We start from the raw sequence: 27,371 nt of genomic DNA on the forward strand, positions 1-27,371 counted from the left end.
TTGGTCGCCTCCAGTACGTGCTCTGACCAGGGGTCGAAAGTGCAGCCTAGGTGTGTGCCCGGACTGGGAGTCGACCCTTCAACTTTTTGGCGTACAGGATGGTGATCCAACCAACTGAGCCAGCTATTTTCAACCCTTTTCACCTCATGGCATGCATAAGCTAATTACTAAAATTCTGCAGCACACAAAAATGTATTTTGTCAATCTGACAATTAAAAAATAAGTATCATTTGTTTCATTCACACCATTATAGCTATTGTGTTGGCTGTTGTGATTTTTTAATTTGACTGTCTAAGGGGAAAGAGGTCAGTGCCCCTGGCTAAACAGTCAGATAGGTATTGCAGGTTTAAAAAACTCATGTGGTGCAGTAGTTAGAAATCACTGTCTTAGGCTCCTTCCCGATAACTGTTGCCCTCACTTACTGCACTCCGCTTTCCCATTCACCAGATGAGCCAGGCCCTTTCCCATCTCCAGACCGTTGCCTTTGCTCTTCTCTCTACCTGAAACACCTTTCCTTGGATCCTTGCATGTCGCCCTCTCATTTTACTCAAGTCACTTCCTCAGAGTTGTCATCCATCGTATTCAAACCAGCAAATCCTCCTTTTACCCCCTTTCTCTTCTCTTCATAGCACCTTACCACAACTTGAAATTGTTGTATGTATTTGTGTGTTCATTGTTGGTGTTTCACACTGGGATATACACTCCTTGAGTGTAGGGAATTTATTCACACACTGCATTCCAAGTGCCAAGGACATTGCGTGGTGCACATTAGGCCCACATTTGCTGGATACTGAAAGCCAATATTCTATGATTTGCCCATGGTACACAGATTTTGGGGGTATGTTAAAGAAATAAAATTGGAATGTCAGTGAAGGTTATATTTAATTTTGTTAATTCAACTTCTATTCCTAAAGACATCCTTAAGCTTCTAATTATGAGGTTCTAGGCTAGTAATATGTGATCTTTTTCATTGTTTTAGAAATAAGTTTAGACTGAATCCTTCAGTTATGGTGGAACAAGTTCCTAATAGATCAGTCCCTCTACAGAGAACTTAAACTCTGGGCAACAACAAAAATTCCCATTACCTAAAGGTTCTTGAGAATGAACAGAAGCACGTACTTTGGAGAGGAGTTAAAACTGAAAAGAAGGCTCTGGGATGGGGCGAGTTTCCCATGTTGAGGCTTAGCCTGAGGACAGTCACAGTCACGGGACAGGGTGGCCAAAACTCTGACGGAAAACCCGCCAGGTTTTTTGGCCTGAAGAAAAGAGGACAACCAAAGCCTCACACAGTGAAGGGAGTCTAGGTTTGGAAAAGCAGAAATCTGGGGAACAGGAGTCTAAAATTCTGGGTATCAACTTTCCCAGTCTCAGGCTGAGCTCCAAACCACACACAAACAGAAAACTGAGAGCAGGTTTAGGCTAAAATAATTAAATGACATTTGATCTAATGTCTGCAAGGCCAAATTTGTAGTTTAAGCAGTGTGACATCCCTACAAAACCAACATGACAACACTCTTCAGAATTTATTGAATACACAGTATCCACAGCATAGCGTTCAAAATATCGAGGAGACAATCCTAAATTACTGGACATAGGAAGAAAACCAGAACACCGTCACCCATTTTCCAGGGTGAAGGTAATGGAGGCCAGCGCGGAGATGACCCCGATGGGGGGGTCGGGTCAGGACTTGGAGGAAACTGTAGGAACTCAGCTCAGTGAAGCAAAGGAACACACAATTATAGTGTATGAAGGTGCATGAATTTTCAGAATAAAAATAGAAAATAGGAAAAGAAACTAAATGAAATTGCAGAACTGAAAAATAAAATACCTGACTTTTAAAAATCACTGCATAGAGCTAATAATAGAATGAAAATGACAGAAGAAATAAGCAATGAACTGGAATTAGATCAATACAAATTTTCCCACCTGGAGAAGGGAAATATTTTTTTTAAAGCATGAATAGATCCTCAGGATCCTGTGGGATAATATCAAAAATTTTTAAATATGTACCTGGAGCCCCACACAGTGAAGAGAGAATGGTGCAGAACAAATTTTTGAAGAAATAATGGCTGAAAACTTCCCAGATCAAGTGAAAGAAATAATTTATGGATTCAAACAAGCTAGCAAACCCCAAATGGAATTAATACAAAACAACCGAAAATCCTGGGCATATAATGGCAAACTGTGGAAAACCAAAACAGTCTGAAAAACATCCCGCGTGGGGGCAGGTGGGGCCCAGTCAGCCTTAGACACAGAGTGACAGCGATACGAACGACTGCACTTCTTACCAGAACCCATCTACGCCAGAAAAAGATAATATCTCTAAAGTTTGGGGAATATTGTTTGTCCACAATTTTAAGGTAGAAAACTAAGAAAAAAGTTCACGGCAGGTTTGAACTACTATACGAAATATTCTTCGGTCTGAAGGAAAACGATACCAGAGGGGAATTAATTCTTAGGAAGTAATGACAAATGGCAGATATTTGGGTAAAATATAAAAGAGTTTTACTTTAATGTCATTAAAGTGACTTTTTAAAGCAACAAAGTACAGCACATTCCTATGGGTTTTAGAATCTACATAGTTGTAATACAAATGACATATGGTTCTGCACTGTAACTGCTGGGGGTCGAAAGGACCTGAGCTTACAAAATGTTTACATTTTACATGAACTGATATCAATTCCAGTAGACAGTGGAAATTATACCGTCCTTAAGTAACTGTCTTAAAAATGTAAACAGGTATGCTTTTAAAAATCCACTGAGTTAAAATGAAATTCACTGAGTGGCCCAAGTAAGTATCATCTGTAATGGTCCAAATTGAAATCACGTACCACAGCCACGAGAATATCATAACATTAATTTTGGAAGAGTTTTGCCAAGAATGTGTAGCCTGAATGTGACCACAAGAAAACACCAGATACCCCCAGTCAGAGAGATGTCTCCACTTTTCTCTTCCATAAGAGATGGCCTATCATATTCAAAAGTGTAACAGTTGTCAAAGGCAAGAAAAGACTGAGGACCTTGCCCAGAACAGAGGAGACTGACGAAACGTGACAACGAAATGCGACACGTGACTCAGCGCTGGATCAGTTCGCTGTTGCGGGGCATGAAAGGGACCGTTGGCAAAGTGTGATTGGGTCTGAGGGTAAGATGATAGGCTGTAGCAACACTAATTTCTTCTTTTGAGGGTTGTATTGTGGTCATTTAGGATTTCAGGAAATAGGTCATGTTTGTAAGAGTTACACATCAAAGTATTTAGGGGTGATGGGCAATGATTTTAACAACATACCTTCAGGTAGTTCATGGAATAAAAGAGGTTTTTTGTGCTCTTGTAATTTTGCAATGTATGAAGTAATTTCAAAATAAAAAATATCTTTAGAGAAAAATAATTTTCCATGAAAAAGTGATATAGAGCAAATGACACTTTACGTTAAGAACCAGAATAGAATACAATAAATAATTTATTTTCAAAAAGAAAGCCTGAAATTGTCTCACTCTTATAATAATCAGCTGTGAGTATGCTGATAATTGCAGCCAGTTTGAGAAATGTGAGTATGTACATACGATTTTAATCACAGAAATCTTGAACTTTGTAGATGTAATATTAGGCAATGCAGTATTGCTGCCAGTTTGTAGCGGGGAAAGAAACACCTTAACCACTAATCCTAAAGACGGGCCAGGTGAATTTTTGGACCTTACCACATGCTGTTGATACCAACCTGACCACTCTTAGAATGAATGTAAGGAAATCAGCTGTGAGAAAGGCAACTTGCATAAGAGTGTCAAACTGTTCTATTCTTGTATGCACTTGGTTTTGGTCCTAAATTAGATACTTAGTAGTAAGACTTCCCCAGCCTGATTTACTAGTCTAACCTGTCTGGTCAGTACCTGGCAGGTATAAACAGATCATGTAGGTTGCTTCAGGACCAGAGCGGCAGTTTCTCTACCTGCATATTTCTTATTAATTATTATTGTCATTCGCTTTTTACTTGTGCAATTATTTTAAAGAATATAGCAAAGAGTTCGCTTAAAGGAAGTTTTGTATTAGCATACCAAAGCCACTGAGTGTCTCCACACAGGGTGTTTGATGATTCACAGTGTTAGAGCTCCCTTTTACTGCAATACTCCCTCACTGAACCAGGCGGAAACGTAGCACGTCCGGTGGTGGCCCAGTGTGTGTGCTCTTACTGGGCCTCGGTATTGCTTTTGACTGGTGAAGATATTCCCAATATAAATCAGTCTCAGTCGCTGTTTTAACTGGTTGTGGCCATAGAATTTCCTTTTTTTCCTTCTTATTGAATTTATTTGGGCCACATTAGTTAACAAAATTATACAGATGTCAGGTGCACAGTTCTACAACAACATGTCATCTGTACACTGGACTGAGTGTTCACTGCCATTCATCCCCCTACAGCCTCCTCCACCTCCCCCCCCAGCATTCACCACAGTGCTATCCAAGTTCTTTCTTTTTTCCTCAATCCCTCCGTCTCCCACTGGCCAATCCCTCACCCCCAACAACTGTCAGCCTGCTCTCCATCTATGAGCTGTCACTAATTTGCTTTTTAGTTCATATTGGTCGTGGAATTCTTTGATTTAGGGTTCTGGAGCTGTGATTTGTGAGAACTATTAATGACCCCACAGTATGTATTCCAGTCACCAAATACAGAGCATGGAAGTTTTTTATAAATGTGTAACAAATGGGTGGGAGGATGCATTGTTATTTGTTTGTTTGATTTTTAGATATGCAGGGTCCGGCAGAAGTGAGGCCTGCTTAAGTGTGGTTGGTAGGGTAATAATATGGGTGTAATAATGCATAGTTTTAATTTGAACATTTCACCTAAAACATCATATGGTGTGCTTGAGTGTGATATTGTTCTGTTAGAGAATTACATGCTTATGATTTTGTAGTAAATAACAGTCATTACTTGTGCTGGACCCTGTATATTCTGCCACCAACTTTCCTATCTAATTCGGAGCCCCTAACACTAGAGGAATAAATACTGAGACAGTGATCTTTAGATTCTAGATTTTATTTCAGAATTTTCCATTATCTTGATTGTTTTGTTTTTCTGAAGTGTGGACTGACTAATTGACTTTTCAGTGAACGTATAAATTTCAAAGGTTTCTGACTACCTTTCTCACCCAGAAAGGTAGGGTTTTGCCAGTAATTGCTTATTAAATTTTATTTAAAGATACATTTTTTCCTAAGCTAGACTGTATTCTATTTAAGCTACAGAGACCAGATATACCTATGGAATGTCCTTAAATGCTAGACAGACTTGGAACGAAAGTGGCAGGGTTTTAAATGAATGTTATTTTTCATTCCCTCCAGGTTGCACAAGGTTGACAGTTTTACAGGGACAGATTCTATGCTGTGGTGTGGTCAGCCACTTCATCTGATGATGTACATGACGATCATCTGCAGTGGAGTTCCTGTCAAACCAAATGGAAGTTGTGTTAATTTTTAAATTTACTTAAAATTAATAACAATTGCTAGGCTCATAAATACAACTATTTATATAATTGTCTTCTAGACTTGATCATTCAAAGTACTATGTCAATGCATTTACCTGTATAAGAAGTAACCCGAATGACATATAATGGAAGCTGACTACCTAGAGGTACTTATTTATGGAACCAAAACACACAAAAAATAAAGTAGAAGATAGACTATAGAAATAAATGAAACTTTTGAATGATTGTTAATATGAAATTCATGTGAGAATTATCTTTTTACTTTAATAATGGATTCAAAATAATCCTATTGTAACTTCTTGTCTTCTGTTCTACTTCTTAGTAACTTTTTTCTTTATTAATGAGAATTGACCAGGAGAGTGAAGAAGGAATCCAGTTGCTAGTATAGACTGATGAAAATATTTGATATAGGGTGTTTTTGTATATTTTTGCAAAACCATTTAAATTATAGCTTGATGAATTTTTACAAAGCTTTCAAATGAAAATGGGAGGGTCATCGAAAAATGTACTTGCTACATTTCTAAAAAATCAAAATTTCAGCCCCTATACTATCCTCCATATAGTAACACTTGGTTTTGCAAGATCCTTGTGCATTTTTTGTTACTACATTTAGTGATGTTTTTAAAATATATTTTATTGATTATGCTATTACAATTGTCCCATTTTTCCCCTTTATTCCCTTCTGCCCTGCACACCCCCTCCCACCCAAATTACCCCCATTGAGTTCATATCCATGGGTTGTACATATAAGTTCTTTGGCTTCTACATTTCCCATACTATTCTTACCCTTCCCCTGTCTATTTTCTACCTACTGTCTATGCTACTTATGCTCTGTACCTTTCCCCCTCTCTCCCTCTCCCACTCCCCACTGATAACCCTCCATGTGATCTCCAATTCTGTGGTTCTGTTCCTGTGCTGGTTATTTTCTAAGTTTTGGATGTTTTTTTTAGTTTTAGTTGTTGATAGTTGTGAGTTTGTTGCCATTTTACAGTTCGTATTTTTTATCTTATTTTTGTTAGATAAGTCCCTTTAACATTTCATATAATAAGGGCTTGGTGATGATAAACTCCTTTAACTTGACCTTATCTGGGAAGCAGTTTATCTGTCCTTCCATTCTAAATGAAAGTTTTGCTGGCTAGAGCAATCTTGGATGTAGGTCCTTGCCTTTCATGACTTGGAATACTTCTTTCCAGCCCCTTCTGGCCTGCAAGGTCTCTTTTGAGAATCAGCTGATAGTCTGATGGGAACTCCTTTGTCGGTAACTGTCTCCTTTTCTCTTGCTGCTTTTAAGATTCCCTCTTCATCTTTAATCTTGGGTAATGTAATGATGATGTGCCTTGATGTGTTCCTCCTTGGGTTCACCTTCTTTGGGACTCTCTGAGCTTCCTGGATTTCCTGGAAGTCTATTGCCTTTGCCAGATTGCGGAAGTTCTCCTTCATTATTTTTTCAAATAAGTTTTCAATTTCTTGCTCTTCCTCTTCTCCTTCTGGCGCCACTATGATTCAGATACTGGAATATTTAAAGATGTCCTGGAGATTCCTAAGCTTCTCATTTTTTTAATTCTTGTTTCTTCATTCTGGTCTGGTTGAATGTTTATTTCTTACTCCTGGTCCAAATCATTGATTTGATTCCCAGTTTCCTTTCCGTCAGTGTTGGTTTCTTGTATATTTTTCTTTATTTCACTTTCCATAGCCTTCATTTTTTTCTCAAATTTGCGACCGTATTCATCCAATTCTTGAGCACCCTGATTACCAGTGTTTTAAACTGTACATCTGATAGGTTGGCTATCTCTTTGTCACTTAGTTGTATTTTTCCTGGAGCTTTGATCTGTTCTTTCATTTGGGTCATTTTTGTTCTGTCTCAGTGCATTTGTTATGCAGTAAGGGGCGGAGTCTTAGGTTTTCACCAGGGCAGGGCAACCCCCCTCACTGAGTTCTGGTGCTGCATGTTGGGGCGGCCTCAGAGAGAATAGTGCTGCTTGCTCCACTCTCCGCTGGTTTTCAGTCACTTCCCCCGCTACCCACAAGCAAAGTGGGCCCTTCTGGTACTGATTCCCAGGTGGGTCATTTGTGTACATTCTAGGACCCTATGGGTTTCTCCATTGAACTCTCCTGTGAAGCTGGGAGTTTCTCCCACTGCTGCCTCAACACCCACAGGTGTTTTCAATCATAAGCTGTGAGGCTTTATTTCCCCACTGGAACTCTGGGTTGCATGGTCTGTCTTGCTCCCCATTTGTTCCTCCTGGCTTGTCTGCATGCAAATGTGGGATCCCTGGTCTTCCAGCCAGCTGCTTTGCCACAAGTTTTCTCTGCCCAGCTGTCTGCCTCTGTCTCACCTACCAGTCTAGGTAAGTGTTTCTTCTTTAACTCCTTGGTTGTCGGACTTCCATGTAGTTCAATTTTCTGGAAGTTCTGGTTGTTTTTTTGTTTTTAAATTTGTTGTTGTCCTTCTTTTGATTATGCAAGGAGGCACTACACCTCCATCTTGGCCAGAAGTCGCATTTAGCAATTTTTTAATTTTTATCGTTGACACTAATGCTATCCCAAATTTCCCCCACTTTGCCACCTCCACCCAGCTTCCACTCTCCCTTGCCATCCCCACATTGTCAGTGTCCATAGGTCATGCATGTATGTTCTTTGGCTAATCCCTTCACCTTCTTTCACCCAGAAGCACTTAGCAGTATTTTAAAATAAATTTTTTTCAACAGTGTGTTAATAATGTTACTTCATAATGAAGTGTGTAAGATTTCTATAGGTAAGTATGTCAAGTTTATATTCAGCACCATATTCAGTATTTCACCCAAGATGATAAGCAAAGTGAATAGACTTTTCTTCTATACAAAGAAAATTCATGTGAGGAAAGTAATGCTAATCTTAATTTTAGATTAGGTCAAGTCCCCATATGAAAACTGTGGTTCATCTTATATGTCAGCAAGTATTGTTTCCAGCTGCTTTCACTCTAATCAAAACATTTGCTCACAAGAACAGCTGCTTCTATGCCTTGTTTTTAAACTGTAGCAAATATAACCAGGAAGAACATGTACATAGTAAGAAAACTCAGGCATCTGGGACATGTATGTTCCAAACCTTCACAATTAGGAAAAAGGAAAGCCAATTCACAAGACAATTATCTTTTTACCCTAAAGCTTTGTTTCAAAATTTTTTTAATTTTATAAAGAGATTATAAAATGTATAATCAACACTAACAGTGCAGTTCAGAAATTTATGAAATAATCATTCTTTACAGAATAGATCCATTTAAAATCGTATGTTACATATGTATGTACACAGCACATACATACCTGGTGTATTTAGATAAAATATTTGGAAAACAGAATATAGGAACTGAGTTTCTTAGGTTTGCCAAAGAAATCCTTCTTCTATTTATGCTTTTTAGAATACAGTGGATGGTATTTGCTAATTTTACACTGTTTGAGAAATAAATACGTAATTGTTAATGTTAATGTCATATTTTTATAAAGAACTCATTTCTCTTTGTAAATATCATCATCATATCAAGTAAAAGGAGTCAGACAAATACATCTTAATTAAAGCATTAAAAGATCTTGAAGTTTGAAAGACTTCAGTCTCCATGTGTTCTAGAAATAAATCAGACAAATAATACAATAAAACTTCTATCTGATAAGAAGTCTGAATAACCAATTACTTAAAAATTTCACCATCTGCTCTCATTGAAGCAGCAAGATGGATGCGTTTTCCCATTACGAACCACAATATTCAGAACATAACAGAATGAGAAATGCAAACATGTTTTCCCTCCTTTCTCATTCACTCTGGTGGTTCTTAATAAAAACTTGAGCTATACAAACAAAGGAAAGTGAAGGATACTCCTCCGCCCCATCTCCTAATTGAGCGCTTATATCCAGTAATAGCTTTTTGCTGCCATGGGCAGCATGACATTGCCTCATTGGCCACAAACAGCAATTATTCTAGGAGTCAGCTAGTGAAGTGCCCCAATACATCTGCTCACTTTTCATGGGCTGGTGCTTTCCTTGATGTTGACAGCTGTCTTAATATTCCTGGGCCACCTGCCACCAGCAAATACTGTGTTCTGAGACATATACAATGTTTATCCCTCTGGTGGACTTCTCAGAACAAAAAGCTTAGCATTTCTAAACTATATTTGCATCGTTGTTTAAATGCTTGGGCATCAGCACTTTCAGTGCATTCTGCTACTTTTGAGGTAAATAGTGCTATGCTGTGGGAGTTAGAATGTGATGGACTTCATTCAGGTTTCCTGACATATCAAATAAGCTATAGAATTACAGACTTTATGGAAGTTGTGATGGTCGCACAAGGTGGAGATAGAGAATATTCACAGTTACTTTCTCTAGGTAAGACCTCCTTGAGAGAGAGAGAGAGAGAGATCTCTTAGAAAGATATATATATACACACACATATATATACACACACATATATATACACACACATATATATACACACACATATATACACACACACATATCTAGAAATAGAGCGATATATATCTAGATGTATGTAACTTACATATTCCCTTAGAAAGATGTCCCATGTCACACCCTCTTTGTTCATGTTTCCTCCATCAGACGTGCTCCTGGAGGGAAAGCACTTGGTCTTGCTCATCCGCGTGTCTCTAAGAATGCACATGTATCTGATACCTAGCTGGCATTCGGGACAGAACTACATTTTGTGGTATCTGAAGATTTTACAGCTTGGGGGGCCCTCTTTAAAGAAAAATGATATAAAATTAAAAATTAAGATTAAATGCAAAAGCAAATAAAAATAAGTCATGTAAATTACCAATTTTAAAAGGTTGACTAATATTACAACTATCAGAAAGTCTAGAAAGTACTTTTGGCCATTAACTGCCCAGCATACCTCTATAATATGGTATTTTCTTGTATTTTTGGCAGTATACACTTTGATAGACTTTCATATGACAATAATTTGTACTATCATCTTCTAAACATATAATGGAAAGAATTCAGTCTAGAAGAGCTATGTAAATGTGTAACACCACATACTCACACTCACTGTTGTGGAGCTGCCACAGGTTTGTGCCTACAAACCAGCAATCCGATGAATTCTATCTTACATAATTTTTATTAAAAAGTTTGGTGTGCTTACAATCATAAAAATTTTATACACTGCACTGTTGAACACGTTCTTGTTATGAAATTATGTTAATTAAAAGCGGTTCTTCCTCTTTCAGTTTTGTCTTTTGGCGCCTGTAGTTGTTTCCCATGTCACCTTTGGCTACAGTTCCAACCTGGTTTCACCTCCACTGCCCACATTTTCAGAGTCAGGAGCCTTAGGGTGTGTTTACATTTTGAATAGGATCTCTGGTCTCTTGGGTGGAATGTTTGCTGTGTTACGCGATAGATAAACTGGAATTTATGCAATAATTCTGGAGAAGTTTACGACCACATAAATATATCCCACCAAATGCAAACTAAATGTATTCCCAACTCAAATTCCCGAGGCGATCCCAAAATGCCCCCAATAACTCCAGTATCAACTGACTCTAGGAATGGTGTGATGGAGGAAAATCCAGGTAGAAAGGAATTGTGGTCTTAGTGAACTTCAGTTAAAACATTTGCTTTTGTAAATGTCATGAAAACACAGGCACATGTGATCACATTCCTGAGTTCACCTTGCAAAAGACTGCTAGGGAGGGGCCTTGCGGCTTCAGCTCCAACAGCTTCACAGCAAATGCGCTTCTACTGTTGGTACTCACTAAATGTCTTCTGAATAACTGAGTGAGTGAAGACAACTGCGCTAAATTAGCATCTCTCATATCCTCACAACTACCACATGTTTACAGACTTCCTAGTTCAGTCTCAGAACTTAGTATTCAGAAATGTTATTATGAGTTCATAATATAAGGATATGACATCTAGGAACTGAAAAATATTAGAAAAGTAAAAACAAATTTAGGAGTCACTGTTTTATGGCTTTAAGCTAATTTTTCATGGACAAAGTTCCCCTTAATGGATGCAGGGCACCGTAAGTATTACACTTCAATCCAGTGCTTTGTTTGACCACAAAGTGAAGATTAGTCATTGTTTCATTCATGAATTAGTGGCTTTGAGGAAATATATATATATATATATATATATATATATATATCAATCATTGTTCTATATTGCCCAACTGTTTAGTTTAGGGACCTCTAATAACATTTATATTATCTTATATGGTTACAAGCTTACCATATATTAGAAGGGATTAGCATTAATAGAAGGGATTCTATCTGGATGGCCATTAGCATTATTTCTACTGTTTACACTATCACCACCAACACTTGGACGTTTTTATGAAGGACTTTACACATTGTGATTCTGATACCTTCTCACTTAGGGCTGGTGGCTAGTGAAGAAATATGACTATGACAGCATTTTCCTTGAGAGCTATTTTTAATAGAGATTCTTATTCTTAAAGAAATGTTATTATTAGTTAAAACCATAATTCAGTAATAAATCTTACCGGCTTCCACCCACCTTTATCCTTAGAAAGACTTTGTGAACAATCGCCCCTATGGACAGACATTAAGGGTAGGGACTGGTTTGGTCACAGTACAGTGGGGAACACATCTGGCAGTCATTTAACTTTCTTTCAGGGAGATAATTCTCCGGGCCTTCTAGCTGGAGGGAACAGATTGTTTCATATTCTTCCTTGCTTTCCTGTTCTCTAGGCTTCCTGGGCTTCTCTGAACCTTTAATGGAGATTCTCCCCTAAAATAATATGGTTAGAATTGGGAAATTTACTTGTCTTATTCTAGGGTATTATTCTAGCGTTCTCCTTTTCTCGGACTTTCAAAGAAGGCAGCAAGATTTGCAAGAGAACACAGTGGTCAGTCTCAAGAGATAGTTTTGATAGTTTTGGATAAACCCAGCTGAAGGAAACTGGACTGATTTAGATGGAGCCAAAACAAATTAGGGTGAGTGCCTTGGGCTCTGTTTCAGTTAGTAGAAGCCCAGGGGCTTCTGGGAGGCAGCTTTGGAGTAACAGAGTGGCTCAACAGCCATCAGCTGGTGCTGAAATGGCCTGGAGAGCTTCCAGAGGTTGGAGTTACTCAAACAGCCTTCTCCCCTACTCCAATCCTCCAAAGCTAGAGGAAGGATGGCCCTAAGGTTTCTTCCTGTCCCAATTTAAAACTGCATTGGACATTTCATTTTGAAGTCATTTATTTATATAAGACCTTTAGTGAACAAGCATGCCATATCACTTCTCTTATTTCTATACCCTTCAAAGGGTAGTTTGGCTTTAAAACAAATTAATCAAAATGAGCTCCCTAGGGTGAATAGCCCAAAATGCTTTCTGTACTAGCCACTACAGTATAAAAAAAAATAAACCCTAAGAAAATCCATACTACTGCATCAGTGAAATAAGTCAGGCACAGAATAAATACTGTGTGGTACCATGTATATGGTACCACATATAAAATGCCGTACCATATAAATGACCCTAAAATAGTCAAGTTCATGAAAGCAAGAGTTGGAACGGTGGTTGCCAGGGGCAAGGGGAAGAGGCAACAGGGAGGTGTTAGTCAAAGGGTCCCAAGTTTCAGCTATTTGAGTCCTAGAGTCCTACCGTGCAGCACAGCACCTACAGTTAATGGTGCTGCATTGTGTACTCAAGATATGCTAAGAGGGCAGATCTTAAATGAAGTGTTCTCACCACAAAATGTAATAATAACTAAGAGGGCTGGAGGAAACTTTTTAAGGTAGTGAATAGGGTTATAGCATAGATCGTAATGCTGGTTTCACGGGTATACATTTAACTCCAGACTCATCAAGCTGTCTACATTAATTAGGTACAGCTTTTTGCACTTACGAAGTTTTTCACAAAAACTAAAAAAAAAATACCATACTGCTGTGTTGTTTCAGCAACAGAAACTTAGAAGTTTGAATCATACTTATTGGGTTTTTAAAAAGATTTTATTTATTGATTTTTAGAGAGGGAAAAGGAGGGAGAAGGAGAGGGAGAGAAACATCAATGTGGGGTTGCCTCTGGAGCGCCCCCTGCTGGGGACCTGGCCCACAACCCAGGCGTGTGCCCTGACTGGGAATTGAACTGGTGACCCTTTGTTTCACAGGCCAGTGCTCAGTCCACTGAGCCACACCAGCCAGGGTGACTCATACTTGTCTTTGATCACGTCCGTTTTTGCATGCGCGTTCAAATAGCAGTAGCATGTAACATGAAATATGAGAAATTTAAAGCATGTCTGGCTTAGGGGAAAAAAGTTACTCCACACATTAAGTAAGCCAGCCAAATAAGAAACAGGTCATTGACAGACCCAGACAGGCAGCTCCTTCACTTCTGAGGCCGGACCCTGGGGTAACCTCATCAATTGCAGGCCGGGTGGAAACTCGGAGGACCTGTTTTTTTAGCTGTAAAACAGCCCAGGTCACTCTGGCACTTCAGTTTAACAGGTGCTTTCACAAATGTTAGTTCATAAATGTCTTTTATGTTCTGTGCAGTGACTGGGGTCTAGAAAACAAATCGTAATAGGAAGTTAAAGTTGAGCACTAAGCCATATAGGCTGCAGCCTAAACTGCAGCTTGTGGGTGGCCGGCTCCTGGGTCTAGGGCTGTCACAGGCGGTGGACCCTGCCGGCCTCCGCAGGCGGGGAGGCCAGTCAGGAGGGAGGGGGCGGGGGCTGCGGCCTCTGGCTCCTCCCCGGGGCGGGCCAGCGGGGGCGGGAGGCGGAGCCGCTGAGCAGCGCCCGGAGCCCCAGCGCGGGGAGAACGACGGGCTCGCACTGTTCCCGCCGCCGCCGGCTGGACGGGCTTCAACGGCGGTCCACCCCGGTCGGTCTAACCTTCCCCGGGTCCCGTGGTGCCAGGCTGGGCTACGGAGGCAGAGCACCACCCCGCCCGTTCTCCGCAGGCGGCCCGGGACCGGCAGTGGTGCCAGGGAGATGTCCGGTGGCCGGAGGAGGGGCGGCGCCCCCTGGCACAGCTTCTCCCGGTTCTTTGCTGCCCGGAGCCCTTCCCGGGACAAGGAAGAGGAAGAGGAGGAGAGGCAGGGGACGAGCCAGCCGCAGGCTGCTGCGGGCCGGGGCGCTACCAGGTGGGAGTCTCGGGCGTCGGGGACGGGGGCCCTGTGCGGACTCGCCGGACCGGGGCTCCTCGCCCGCCCGCCGCGAGCCGCGCCCGTGCCAGGCTGCACTTGGCTCTCCACTTTCTGTTCTCCTTCCTCCATTGCTAAAGTTTCCTCCTCCTCGCCCAGTTCCTGGGCCGAATCTGTCCCTTCTCGGGTTTGGTAGACGTGGGCGCAGCTGGCGGCTCGCGGCCGGGCGCGCCCCCCAAGGGCCCCGCAGCCCGGGGTGCTCCCCACCTCCCTCCCGCGTGGGTAGGTCCGGTCCACGCTGGCGTCTGCTCGCCACGTTCGGGGCAGAATCGAGTCCCGGCTTCCCGGCGGCAGGAGTGGGAAACGGTAGGGAGCGGGCCGAGCCCTCAGCCGGTCGAGGGGGCGCAGTCCGAGCACCCCGGTGCGGGGAAGGCGAAGCTCGGGGCCGCCACCCCACAGCTATTATTTTGTCGGCTTATTTAAATGTTCTCAAAAAACGAGTTTTTTTAAAAAATTGTGAGTCTGAGTTTCCAAGACTTCATCAACGTATGAAAATCTCGCTAGTTTTATTTACCATTACCTGGACGTTTAAGTGGTGCTGCCCCCCTTTCTTTCTTTCCTGTCTTCGGAAACATTTCCTTTCCCAAACAATCCAGAAACTAGGGCTCGAACTGCCTGATTTCAGTCATGAAAACGTGTCCCTTCTCTGTAATCTTTTCTCCTTCCTCCACCTGCTGTAAAAATCGATTTTTTAAGACGCGTCTGATTGGAAAAAACCCTTTCCTGGGTCTTTTCACCGTCCTGAAGGAGAGAGGTTAAAAGTAAATACAACTTCCCATTTTAAACTGTTGGTGAGAAGGGAGTGTCAAGCTCTCTCCTTCCCCAAATTGTGCTAGAAGAGTATGTAACCCATGTGATTAGAAGGACAGGCCTCAGAAAGCTGTATTATATATTTCATATTTTAAAGACTTGCTGGAGAGCTTCAAAGAAAACTGGAAGGGAAAGAACCGTAATTGTGACTGAGCTGGTACCATTTGTATTAGTTTTGTGATTTGATTTAGTCGGTTTTGTGTTCCTCCGTTTCCCTACTTGTGGAACCTTTGCTTTATTACCATCTGTTAATAAACTCCCACATCTGTTAATCAAATACCAAATCTTTTCAAGAAAGCTCCTACTAAATTGGTAGACTTCTCCTGGAAAGTTTCAGCTCTTATTACCCTGACTGTTAACGGAGAATTTAAAGTGCAAAGTTACACAGTAGTTAAAAATAGTTGTGAAGTCTGACAGAGCTCAACCAGAATGTCAGATCTACCGGTGTGGGCCGAGAGCCCGAGGTGCTTGCCATCACTGGGAGAACATGACAATCTCTGATAATGTAGAAGCAGTGTTTAAAAGAAATCCCAAGTAGACTCAGCAGAAGGTGCAACCTCGAGTCTTGGCAGAGAGGAATAGGTAGACCAGTTGCGGGTTTCTATCAGAATTGTCCTGAAACCCTGCCTGCCTTTCTGCACTATTTTGGCTTTTAGGCACTTCTCAAATCTAATCTCTCTGGAACTAACCACTCTACCAGCTAACTAGTCTCTTGTCCACTTACGACTTCTCTACGCTCATTACCTCAGGCACACCTGTGGCTTTTTAACAATGAAAATTTTAATTGTGTTTATACAAACAGTAATTTTGCCCTCATCTTTTTAAGAATTAGCCAGATGTTATGGGGATAGCAGATAATCCTTTGTGTGGGTGTTTTACCTTTGAAATGAGCTTAAATCTTTCTTTTCAAGGATATAAACACAAACAAAGCCTTCATTGAAAGTTCAATGAAACAAATGGAAATGCTTAGTGGTACCAAATGTCAGAGTAACACAACACCCTGGTGTTAACAAGATTGGAAACAGAATTGTGATTTGTCACTGTGATCTTATTTCAAAATGAAAGGGTATTTTGGCTGTTTCTCTTAGAGACGGTAAAAAACTTTTAATTTAATGGGAGCCAGGTTTACCTTTTGTACTGGTGATTTTAGGGGCAGAGGAGTCCATTCAGACATGTGGTGGTTGGTGTGGTGAGGCTGTAGAACTTCAATGGTGTGCTGTAAGTTGTTTGGACTTCATGTGGTATGAATACATCATCTGTGTGTTGAGTTTGCTGCTGTTCTAGTCTCATTAACCTTTAGCAATTAAAGAAGCCTGTTAGCATTGGCACTTGTATATGCGAATTCCAGTGTAGGCACTCCAATTGCTTGTCTTAGCACTCATCTCCTAGGTAGTTGTCCAGATCCAGAAAGTGCTTATATTCATTTATTTTAGATTACATGGGGATTGGCAAAAGGAGGTCTATAGCGGTTCATGTAGAAAATAATACAATAATTAATAATACAAGAATAAACTCTGTGTTTTGCATACTCACAACCATAAACCTACTTTTGCCCATCCCGGTATAGAAAGGAGAACTGCAGTTGAGATTTTACATAGGATACTTGAGAAGTGTAAGTTCATGGCTCCCAGTTGGAGGATCACTGCTGTCATGTTTAGCCCCGTTTATGGCACGTGGGAGCAGGCTCATTAGAAGTGATGGGGGAGAAGTGATGGCACGTGTTTATGGTGACTCGTGTTTATGGCACGTGGGAGCAGGCTCATTAGCAGTGATGGGGGAGAACACGGGGTCTTTGTGGTGGGCGTGGTTTTTAAGGAGCCTCACAGGCATTGGTGGTGTTTCTTTAGGTAGAAAATTTGGACGGGAAGATAACGATAAATTGGAAACAGGTCTGACGTGCTGCGCCAGGGCCCGCAGGTGGTTACAGTCTGCTCGGGGCTGTAACAGAAGCGGTGAAAAAGGTGGTAAGAAAGTTAGATTGGACCTGGATTGTCAAGGTCTCTAGCAGAGTGGTTGGTTCTTGATTTAAAGTTTAGAGAATTTTTGCAAAAGCCTGTTGAACAGGTACTGCTAAAATGTGAAATTTGGAGGCTACCTGCTTTGGGAAAGTGCTCAACTCTTTCTTTGCTATACCACACATTACAGACCTGTTTGTAATGAACTCTGTACAATGTGTGTAACTCAGGAGAGGAGTAGGAAGGTGAGAACAGCATTTGTCACGGGCTGCCTGCACTTCTGGACTGGTGCTTTTATTTATAGCATCTCAGTTCAACCTCACCCTCAGCCTGGAAGCTTGGTATGCTTACCACTATTCTGACAATTAAGGAAACTGAGGGCGGGGGAGTTCTTAATGGTGGAGACTGCTGCATGTTGGGTGCAACAGTTCTTTGTTGCACTGGACTCTCCTGTCTTCGGCAAGATTTTTGGCATCTGTGACCCTGCCCATTAATTGCCAGTGGCATCCTCCAGTCATCGGAGTAATCCCAAACTCCACCCACATGGGGGGGAGGGGGAGTGATGCCAGTCCCAGTGGAGAATGATTTACTGAAAGCTAGGAGAGGAATAAGGGTCAGGGGTGAGATTAGAACGTAGGGTTCCCTGGCTCAAAAGCTCTGGTTCATTTTCTCAGTCCATTGTATCCACCACCCTTCTGAACTGTGCTCCTTCAAATCACATTGGTATGTAAGTAAACTGGACCTTTCTTTACTTTGATCAAGGATGGGTGGCACTGTGGCCCGTCTCATATTCTTTTGGGCTGATCCACTGTGTGTCCCAATGTACTGTTATTGATAGAAGGTAAGTCAGCATCACTAGACTCAAAGACAGGGGCTGTGTCATTCATCTTGGTGTCCCCTTACCTAGGTCAGGTGAAGACTGAATTTCTGTGTGTCGCCGGGGTGTTAAAGCACTTATTAGTGGTTTTTGGCTAGTACACACCCCATCCTTGGGCATTTAGAAACGTGGAGGATCTTAAATGTCTCTAAGATAGTGTTTGCCTCTCAATTTGAAGTTCAGAGAGTGTTTGCTTGTCAGCATAGCTGAGGTGATTAAATGAGTGATGCCAGGATGCTAATGGCTCATTGTATAGGAGATATTCTCATAAAAATTCTCAGTAATGTCCCAGTGCATGAGATCTGTTGGCCTTCAAGGTAAATGCCAACCACTGATGGTGCTTTGTGTGAGGAAAGGGAGCTTTGTTTTCTGAATTTTCATGGTAACTCTATTTTCATCAGTTTGAAAGCACGATAGAAAATAATAACTAATTTAGTTGAACAGGAAATACCTGTGTGGTGTTGAAGGCCCACATCAGCAGTGCATACCTGTGGTAATTAAAGGCGACTGGAAAATTCCAGACATCCTCAGTGGTGTGCTGAGGTTCTAAGAATCTTGAGCAGGTTAATGGAAAGCACAGAAGCCACTCCTGGCAGTGGAGTAGAAATGCGGGCTGTTTCAGAGTGTTGAAACTGGAGTGTTTTTTTTCCAAGTGCAGTATCTTTCTTTCGAGTTTAACAGGGTGTGTGGCAGCTGGCTACTCCGAGGGTTCTGTGTCTCACTGAGGGCGTTCCTTGAAAACAAACTCAGTCGTTTGCCAGACATGTTAGAGTTGCACCCATGCCTCGGGTCGGCCTGCAGTAAATTTACGTGGTCAGAACTTTCAACGGCATTGAAACAATGGTAACAGTTTTGGTGTTTTCTCTTTCATTAAAAAGGTAATAGCAAATTTTGTAAAGCAAGAGGAGAATATTCCCTCAAGATAAAGTATTTCCTACCTAGAATTCTCATGAATTTACACTGAAGCCCAGATGTACCAGAAATGCTAGCACCACTGTGTTAGCAAGAAAACACAGGTCGAAGAAAATTTAAACTCAGGGAAAATAATGTGGGTTCTTTCCTGAAGAGAGGATCAGCATGAAATAAAAGTTAAAGAAGTCATATTTATTATGAGTCTTTTCAGTTTATTAAATTGAGTGTTTGCCATGTGTGAAGTATAGTGTTAAGCAGTGGGGATACAAAAATGAATGAATGACCAGAACTGTCCTTAAAGAGGTCATAATTAACGGAGGAGATAAACACGTGCCTCTGTTCTCTCGGGATAAGCTGACCATGTTTTTGGTGTGTGCAGATTGTTTGGTTGAGAACACATTCACTGCTTCATGACTGTCAAATTCTGTACGAGAACTTTAACCGGGCTTTCGAAATACCTTCCCACATTGTTAAGTTTTCTCTGAGCACAGTTTGATTTGCACGCTTCGCCGAGCCAGTGCAGGAGGGCAGTGTGATAGTCACTGTGCCAGGAGGTGAGTGGAAGTCCTTTCCCTCTGTCCGCCTGCTGCTCCTGGACTCCGCAGGCTCAGCAAGTCCTACAGATGGAGGCAGAAAAGCACATCCTTCCAGGAATGGACAGTCCAAGTGCGGGGAGATCCCCACACACGATAGCTTGATGTCGATAGAGAAACAAATTAGAAGTTTGCAGTCAGAAATAACTCAATATTTATTTAGTTGTCAATAGTGAATGGCCAAGTAATGGTACTATGCCAGCAGGACTATCCCTCAGTATTTAACCCCTGGGAGCATTTCATTGGAAACAGTGAAACAGCTTTTGCTTAGTGAGGTGGTTTTTTGCCTGACCAGATTTGTGATGACAAAAGGGATGAGCACGCAAAACACAGAGTTTATTCTTGTATTACTGTTCATTAACTATTGTATTATTTTCCTATAAACAACTGTAAACCTATACTTATATTCCCTCAATCCTCAGAGCAACCTTATAAGAGAGGTATCTTTACTCCACTTTACAGATACATAATTTAAGTCATGGAGTAGTTCAATAGCTAATCAAACTCCCAGAGCATCTGTGACAGAATCAGGGGTCAAATTCTCCTTCCTGAATTCAAAGCCTTTAGCATTATGTGACTGCTTCCTCTGCTTAACTTGGAAAGACCCATTTAAAAAAAAAAAGGCTGGCCTTAGAAAATGGTTTTGAATGGACATAAAAGACAATGGTGCACAGCTGGACCTCTGCCCAGATGGCCTGGGTCAGTGCTCTCTCTGTGCAATAAAGAATTTATAGTCCTGGCAGTTGAGAGAAAGGAAAATAAAATGTATGTATTTATACAATATATAAATTAATATTCAAACCCAGAAAGGGTCAGTCTCCTTCAGTAGAGATACAAAGTTAAACTATAGCAAGATACTACATGTAAGCTCTTTGATAAGCACAACAAGTTTGATGCAGGAAAGTGGGACTTCAGACACTAGGGTGGCCGGGGGGAGAGTGGAAATTGACGCACCACTTCGGAGGGAAAGTGGACGAGTCCTGTCTGTGCCATGCAGTCACCGACGCTGACTCAGCGGTTCCCCTGTGGGAATTCTGTCGGACATCCACGGTGTGCGAATAGGCCCAAAGTTGCCTATACAAGTTTAGTCATTGCGATGTTGTTTTAATAATCAAAAGGTGAAAAATAAAGTCAGATCTCATCCATAATAGACTAACTGATAAATCATAGTACATCCATGTAATGGAATATTATTACACAGCTGTCACAATGTGTAGGAAGCCTTTTTATGCACTGATAAGGAAATATTGCCAAGATACATTAAGTTTTTTTTTAAAGCTTAGATGCAAACTATTGTGTATAGTATGCTCCCAACCTGTATATAAAAAATGGGAGAGTGTGAAATATGTCTGTTACTTGTGTTGTGTTAACCATTTGGAGGAGATAGAAGAGGATGAAGGACTGAGGAAGAGAAGGGAGACTTTGCTTTATACCTTTATATACTTGAAAAATTGTGAGTTATCTATATGAGCAAAAAAAGGCTTAAAACCAAGTGAATATCTGTGTATAAAACAGAGGGAGGGGGAGAGAATTTATGATCCTGAGTTGGCAAGAATTCTCTAAAGAAAGAATGAACTTTTTCGGGAGAGCATGGCCATGGAGTCCCTGCCATGTATTTAACAACCTAATGGAAGGCAGAGAGAGTGGAGTCTAAGGGAAGAGAGGACAGGCCCAGAGGTGGCCTCAGTGACTGTCAAGTAAGGGGCAGGAGAAGTTGCTGCCCCTTTGTTGTGCTGCCCTGGTATTAATACTGATTCTGGGCTGGTTTCTTGGTCATAGTCTCTTCCTTTACCACGAAAGCCTCAAGGTCAGGTTCCCCATTTCTTTTTCCACTGAACCTACTATTGGAGGATCATATGGGATTTGAGATCTGGCAGAGAGCTGGTCTGAACCATTCAACTTACATATTTGAAAAGTTAAAATTAAGACTATAAATACATGGCCTTTATGTATGTATGCAGAATGATTTACTGTTTTGGTACTTTCTGCAAGTATGAATGAGGTCTATTTACTATTAGTCTATAATGTAAAACTGGGTGGAGTAAACAGAACCTCAAAAATATCAGCTCATCTTGTTTTTTGTGAGGTCACCTGTCATCTGCTTTGAGTGGCACCGTGGACTCTGGGCAGGTAGGTCAGTAGGCCTCTCAGACTCTGCGGCTGTAAAGCGAGGAGGGTGGCCCTCACATGTAAGGTCGCTTCCAGCTTTAGCAGACTAGCCAAAACTCCATAGGGTACAAAATAAAGAGAATGTGTTATGGATCAGGGAAACTTTTTGTTTTACGGAAAAAGCCATCTATGAAAATGCACTGGACCCTGAGCAGTGTTGCTCAGTGGGTTGGGCGTTATCCCCACAGGACCAAGGGTCACCATCAGATCAGGGCACACGCCTGGGTAGCCAGTGAGGTCCCTGGACTGGTCAGGACACAGGTACAGGAGGCAACTGACCGATGTTTCCCACATCTGCGACTCTGTCCTTCTTTTCTCACTCCCTCCCCCTTTCTCTAAAAATAATTTTTTAATAAAGAAATTGGTTAATGCCTCTTTGTGATCCTGCTTGCTCATTTGATTGAAAACCTCACTGTTGTTTACCGAGAATTCATTTAGCACCACTTGTCCCAGGCCCTGTGCTGTCCCTGGGGGTCCGGCGTGAGCACCGAGCAGCCTGGGTTCTGACACCCGCGCACCCCTGGGCGAGGCAGACCTGGCACTGGCCTTCCTTCCCCTCTAAGTACCGAGGAGACACGCGGGGGGCGTGGAGCCCGTTCTCGAGACTCCCTTCTTAGAGGAAACTGTTCTAATCTCAGTTGAGCTGTTTCTTGTATTTCTCTGCACATGCGTCTAAAGAATGCTTTACTATTCGTTTTAGATTTGTAAGCTTCAGACAGTTTATATTGACTTCTGGTTATGGTGGATGAGGACTAAGCTATTTTACACCTTTTCCCACTTCCCTTTACTTAACCCAGCCAAAATAATTGCTATCATTTGGGGACTAAATCAAAGGCCAGTCTCTAGACTTACGTAAAATACAGTTTTGGTTTCATTATTACAGCACGCTTTTCAGGAAAGTCTCTTTCACGTGCTCTCTGGAACCAGGCGCACGCACAGCAGCGGCAGATGACAGGCGCACCAGGAATGCGGCACCGCCGAGCGCGCGTGGAGGCCGGCTTCCCGTCCTTTCCCCCAGATGTGTGTTAGAGACGCCTGCTGTACGCTTCCTGTTAAAATGTATGCCCAATGTGGACCTACCTTAGTGGGGAGATCATGATGTTTTGTAACTGCCCTGCTTCTTACAACAAGTAATGAACTATTTTAAATTTTACATTTTGATCACTGGAACAGGTTAAGTGAGATGTAAATGCTCAGTCCTTTACCACCTTGGCCGTCAGCACCAGGGTGCCCACCTGAGGCAGGGCGCTGCGCTGGGTGAGGCTAGGCCGGCAGTGCCTGCCGAGAGGCACTCAGTTTCATTCTGGTGGGCGGGCAGACACAGCCTTTATTTGGCAATGTTACCTAGACTATGATACAGACATTATGTATGTTATGTACCATTACCATTATACAGCAACTATTATATACCATTATATAGCAACTATTACTGTTTCTTATTTGTCTAGTCTAAATTTATTGCTTGCACTCCTCCACAAACTTTTTATTTGCTTTTTAAAATCACTTATAGTACTTTGTATTTTTGTCTTTTTAATAGTAACTATATGCTTTTGTAAAACAATTGTGAAATTGTAAGACAATCAAAAGAAAAAAGCACACTCATAGACAAGTACCATTCTTTTGAATTGTTTCCTGTGCATGTATCTACACGTACACGTGTTTTTACAAAGACTTAAAGCTGTCTTCAGGACCTTGAGATTTGTTGTTGCTGGTTTTTCACTTAAGAATGGTGCTGTAACATGTTCTACAACAGTACATATATTTATACAAATTATAAACGCAATATTAATTTGACCCTTTAAAAAATCTTAGGTGTGTCATTACTTTTCAGAATTTAGTTTTAATAACTAAAGGTATCTTTGCTTACATGGGGTTTGTGTTCTAATGGAGAGGGCAGCAAATAAGCGAGGTATATAAATTAATATAGAGAGTGCTTTGAAGTAAAACAGTGAGTGAGGGATGGGACGCGATGCGAGTAGTGCCCTGGAGTGAGGTGTCAGCAGGGCGGTTGTGGAAGTTGTGTAGCATCTGAGCAAAGACCTGGATGATGTTTGGGAATGGGACCCAATCAAATATGAGGAAAGAACTTTCCAGGCAGAGGGAACAGCCAGTTCCAAGGTCCTGGGGCAGGATGGTGATGGCACAGGAGCCAGAGTGGGCCAACAACAGGATGGGAGGGAGAGAGGATGCTGGTGGCCTGGGGAGGGGAGCCAGGGGCCAGCACGGGTAGGCTCTGACAGGGACTGGGGCTTGCGTTTACTGGTTACTTTTTGAAAGTATCACTTGGGCATGGGGGGGGGTGTGCATGTGTACTCACATAGATTGTGGCTTTAGTAGTGTCTGGAAGAATTTACAGAGCAGAAAGGACTTGAACTACAGGTCAGAGGTGAGGCAGGTCAGGCTCTGGGACCTCTGGGAAGGCACAGCCTCTCCTGTCCGTGGCCCTCCCTCAGGACAGTCGGTTGCGTGGGATGTGAACGAGCGGCCCGCTTTAGAAGGCAGCTAGGATACTGTTTGAGTTCACATCACAGCAAGAGATTCAGGGTACTTATTAATTCCTGTGGGGTGTGGGTCACAAATATTCAGAAAATCTGTGGGTGTGAGGTAGAGGACTTCGGGAGAATAGGTCAGTCACTAGTGCCACACAGACAGCTCAGCTATACGTCACATACTGAAATACTTGCTCTGTAGCCTGTGGCTGAACTGTAATTAGGGGTCTTGTTGTGGGGGTGTCAGGTGGGGGGCAGGAAGTAAATTAGCCTCAAGGAAGGCACCTAAATTACAGGAGAGGGGCTGACATCATGGAGAAAGGGCTGTCAGAAGAGTCTAAGACTGCAAAGCAACAGAGCTTCACGATGATGTCTGTTACCTTTCCTCCCGTCTCACGACTTTTCTCCAAAGAGCTCCGAAATTCCAGTGCCAGATGTTTGAACTAAAATACATGCTGTTTGATTGCAGCTTTTAGTTACCTTTTAATTTGAAACCCAGAAATAGTGCTGTAACCACCTGTTTTATATTCTGTTAATGGTCATTAAAAAAATACAAGTACAACCCAAACACTGGCTGTCACCATTTATGAATGGACAGTTTTCCAGATGGTTGTTTGTGAATGATCAGTGTCAAACTCTGACTTTATCCCCCCCTAGGAGCAGGGTTGGAGATGCTGGACACAGCTCAGGCCAGTGTGGAAAAGCCAGCTTGACCCATAGTGTACCCGCTGTATGTCACTGGGAAAGAGAATGCTAGGGTTGTCATGTGAAGCTGTGGTTCTAAGAACAAAATTCCCTAAGTAGTATAATGGTCCTCGAGGCATGAGCAGACCCTTGGGGAGGGTGTGGCCATGGAGTCTCCGCCGTGTATTTAACGACCTAATGGAAGGCAGAGAGAGTGGAGTCTAAGGGAAGAGAGGAGAGGCCCAAAGGTGGCCCGTAAAGGGGCAGGAGAAGTTGCTGCCCCTTTGTTGTGCTGCCCTGGTATTAATACTGATTCTGGGCTGGTTTCTTGGTCATAGTCTCTTCCTTTACCACGAAAGCCTCAGGGTCAGGTTCCCCATTTCTTTTTCCACTGAACCTACTATTGGAGGATCGTATGGGATTTGAGATCTGGCAGAGAGCTGGTCTGAACCATTCAGCTTACATATTTGAAAAATCAGATCCAGAAAGGTACCTGTTTCTAAGGGACTGCCCCTAAAACAGACACATGTCTATTCTGAGTTTTTGCAAAGCATTTTGCTACTAATGACAGTGGGAATGGGGGTGGGTCGGTAAAAGACCCCTTTTTGTTCCATACTGTTTTTTCACCTCGTCCTTCAGAGTGGAGTCCCACCTGGAGGGCCGAAGTACGACCTGATCCCATTTCGAGGGAAAGCCAGATTCTGGCTTTTTCATAGTAGTAGTTGTGTCAGGTGGGCACTGCGGTGAGGACCTATGTGCCAGGGCCGGGAAGCCTAGTGCCGTTGCCATAGAGAGAGACGCATACTACCAGTTCCTCTACTGCAGACCACACCTGGGTGGTGGAAGTGAAAGCCTGGAATGGGAAGATGATTCCGGCCAGTGGCAAGCTGAGTGGGATGGAGAGGAAGAAGAGGAGGGAAATCTTCAGCAGAGGCACCCGGGAATGGTGGAAAATCCCCGTGGACAGTGCACCGAAGTGTTTAGATGTCGGGCAGTCCCAAACCAGGGACTGCCTTCTCTGAAGTGCCCGTGTGTTTCAGGACACTCAGAATTACTGCCAGTGACGTCATCAGCACCTAAGATTGCCTCCTTTCCGGGAATGGCAAGGAATCCTAGACTCTTGTGTCTGTAGAAAGCGGGCAGGCCCCCTGAAGGCAGTTACAGAAGCTGTATTCAGTTCTTTAACATTTCCAGGTTTTTCTGATGTGGCCCAGTATTGGCACGTGAGAGAAAAGATGGAGGAAGAGGCGGCCGTGTTCTGGGGGAGGGCAGAGTGAAGAACCCCACGCTGCCTCTCTGTGCCTGCCCCCCGGCTCCGAGGGCCGGTGTGCACTGGTCCTTCGGGGCTCTCTGCCCACCTCTAGGAAGTCGCGTTCTTACCACACGAGGAGCTGGCCGTGGCAGAGGCCCATCTGCGGTGTACTCTGGCAGAGCGGGATTTTCTCCTGTTGGCCTCACACCGTACTTGCGATGCTCAGCGTGCTTTTAGGGCAGCGGCTCTTTGCTGGGGCCGGAAGCTCTCTGAAATGTCAGTGTTGGAAAATGGGTAATGCCTTCCAACAGGAGTGAGCTTTCTAAGTAATTGATATCTACTCTTTAAGTATCAGCAGTTAATACATTTAAATATTAAGTGGGGAGCCTTCTGACCAGATTCTTCTCCTCCCTATCCAACTCCCAGTTGTTCGGTTTAGCGTCATGTGGAACGCTCCAGCACCGTCGTCTATCCAAAATGTGGTCCGAGGGCCACCTGTATCAGAGCAACCCAGGCAAGGAGGAGTGGGTTGTTGAAAATGTGGGTTCCTGCCCTGGCTTGGTTGGAGCGTCATCCTGTGCACTAAAACAGTTGTGGGGTTGATCCCCAGTCAGGGCTTATACCTTGGATGCGGGTTCGATCCCCAGTCAGGGGTTGTGCTGGAGGCAACCAACCAATGTTTCTCTTTCTCTCCCTGCTCCCACCCCCACCCCCTTCCCTTTCTCCCTCTGTGCCCCCATCCCTCCCTCTCCTTTCCTCTGTCCCTTCCTCTCTCTCTCAAACTCAATAAACATATCCTCAGGTGAGGATTTAAAAAAGAAGGAAAAAATGTGGATTCCTGGGCCCAACACCAGTTGGCATTCTTGACAATCAGTGCCAACTGGGCCCAGAAATCTGCTTTATAAACACAGTTGCCAGGTGATTGTGGGGTGCCCGGACGGGGGTTCCAAAGGGGTGAGGGCACCAGCTGTGCCTGGTGTGTTCCCTGCTCCACCCCTGGCACCAAGACGGGGCCGGCCC

At 42.7% G+C, this 27,371-nt stretch overlaps 1 protein-coding gene across 1 annotated transcript in view; it reads left to right on the forward strand.

Annotated features, from left to right (window-relative positions):
- The first annotated feature begins 3,061 nt into the window (after positions 1 to 3,061).
- Positions 3,062 to 27,371, forward strand: part of LOC128627131 (very large A-kinase anchor protein-like) — a 38,499-nt gene continuing 14,189 nt past the window's right edge. The window contains exons 1-2 of the mRNA XM_053663541.1: positions 3,062 to 3,127; positions 13,973 to 14,550. Coding sequence (XP_053519516.1) covers positions 3,062 to 3,127; positions 13,973 to 14,550 — 644 coding nt within the window. The remainder of the gene's footprint in view (positions 3,128 to 13,972; positions 14,551 to 27,371) is intronic.

This window comes from Artibeus jamaicensis, unplaced genomic scaffold (assembly GCF_021234435.1).
Source record: "Artibeus jamaicensis isolate MK-2021 breed Jamaican fruit bat unplaced genomic scaffold, CSHL_Jam_final contig_3206, whole genome shotgun sequence".
NCBI classification, from domain to species: domain Eukaryota; kingdom Metazoa; phylum Chordata; class Mammalia; order Chiroptera; family Phyllostomidae; genus Artibeus; species Artibeus jamaicensis.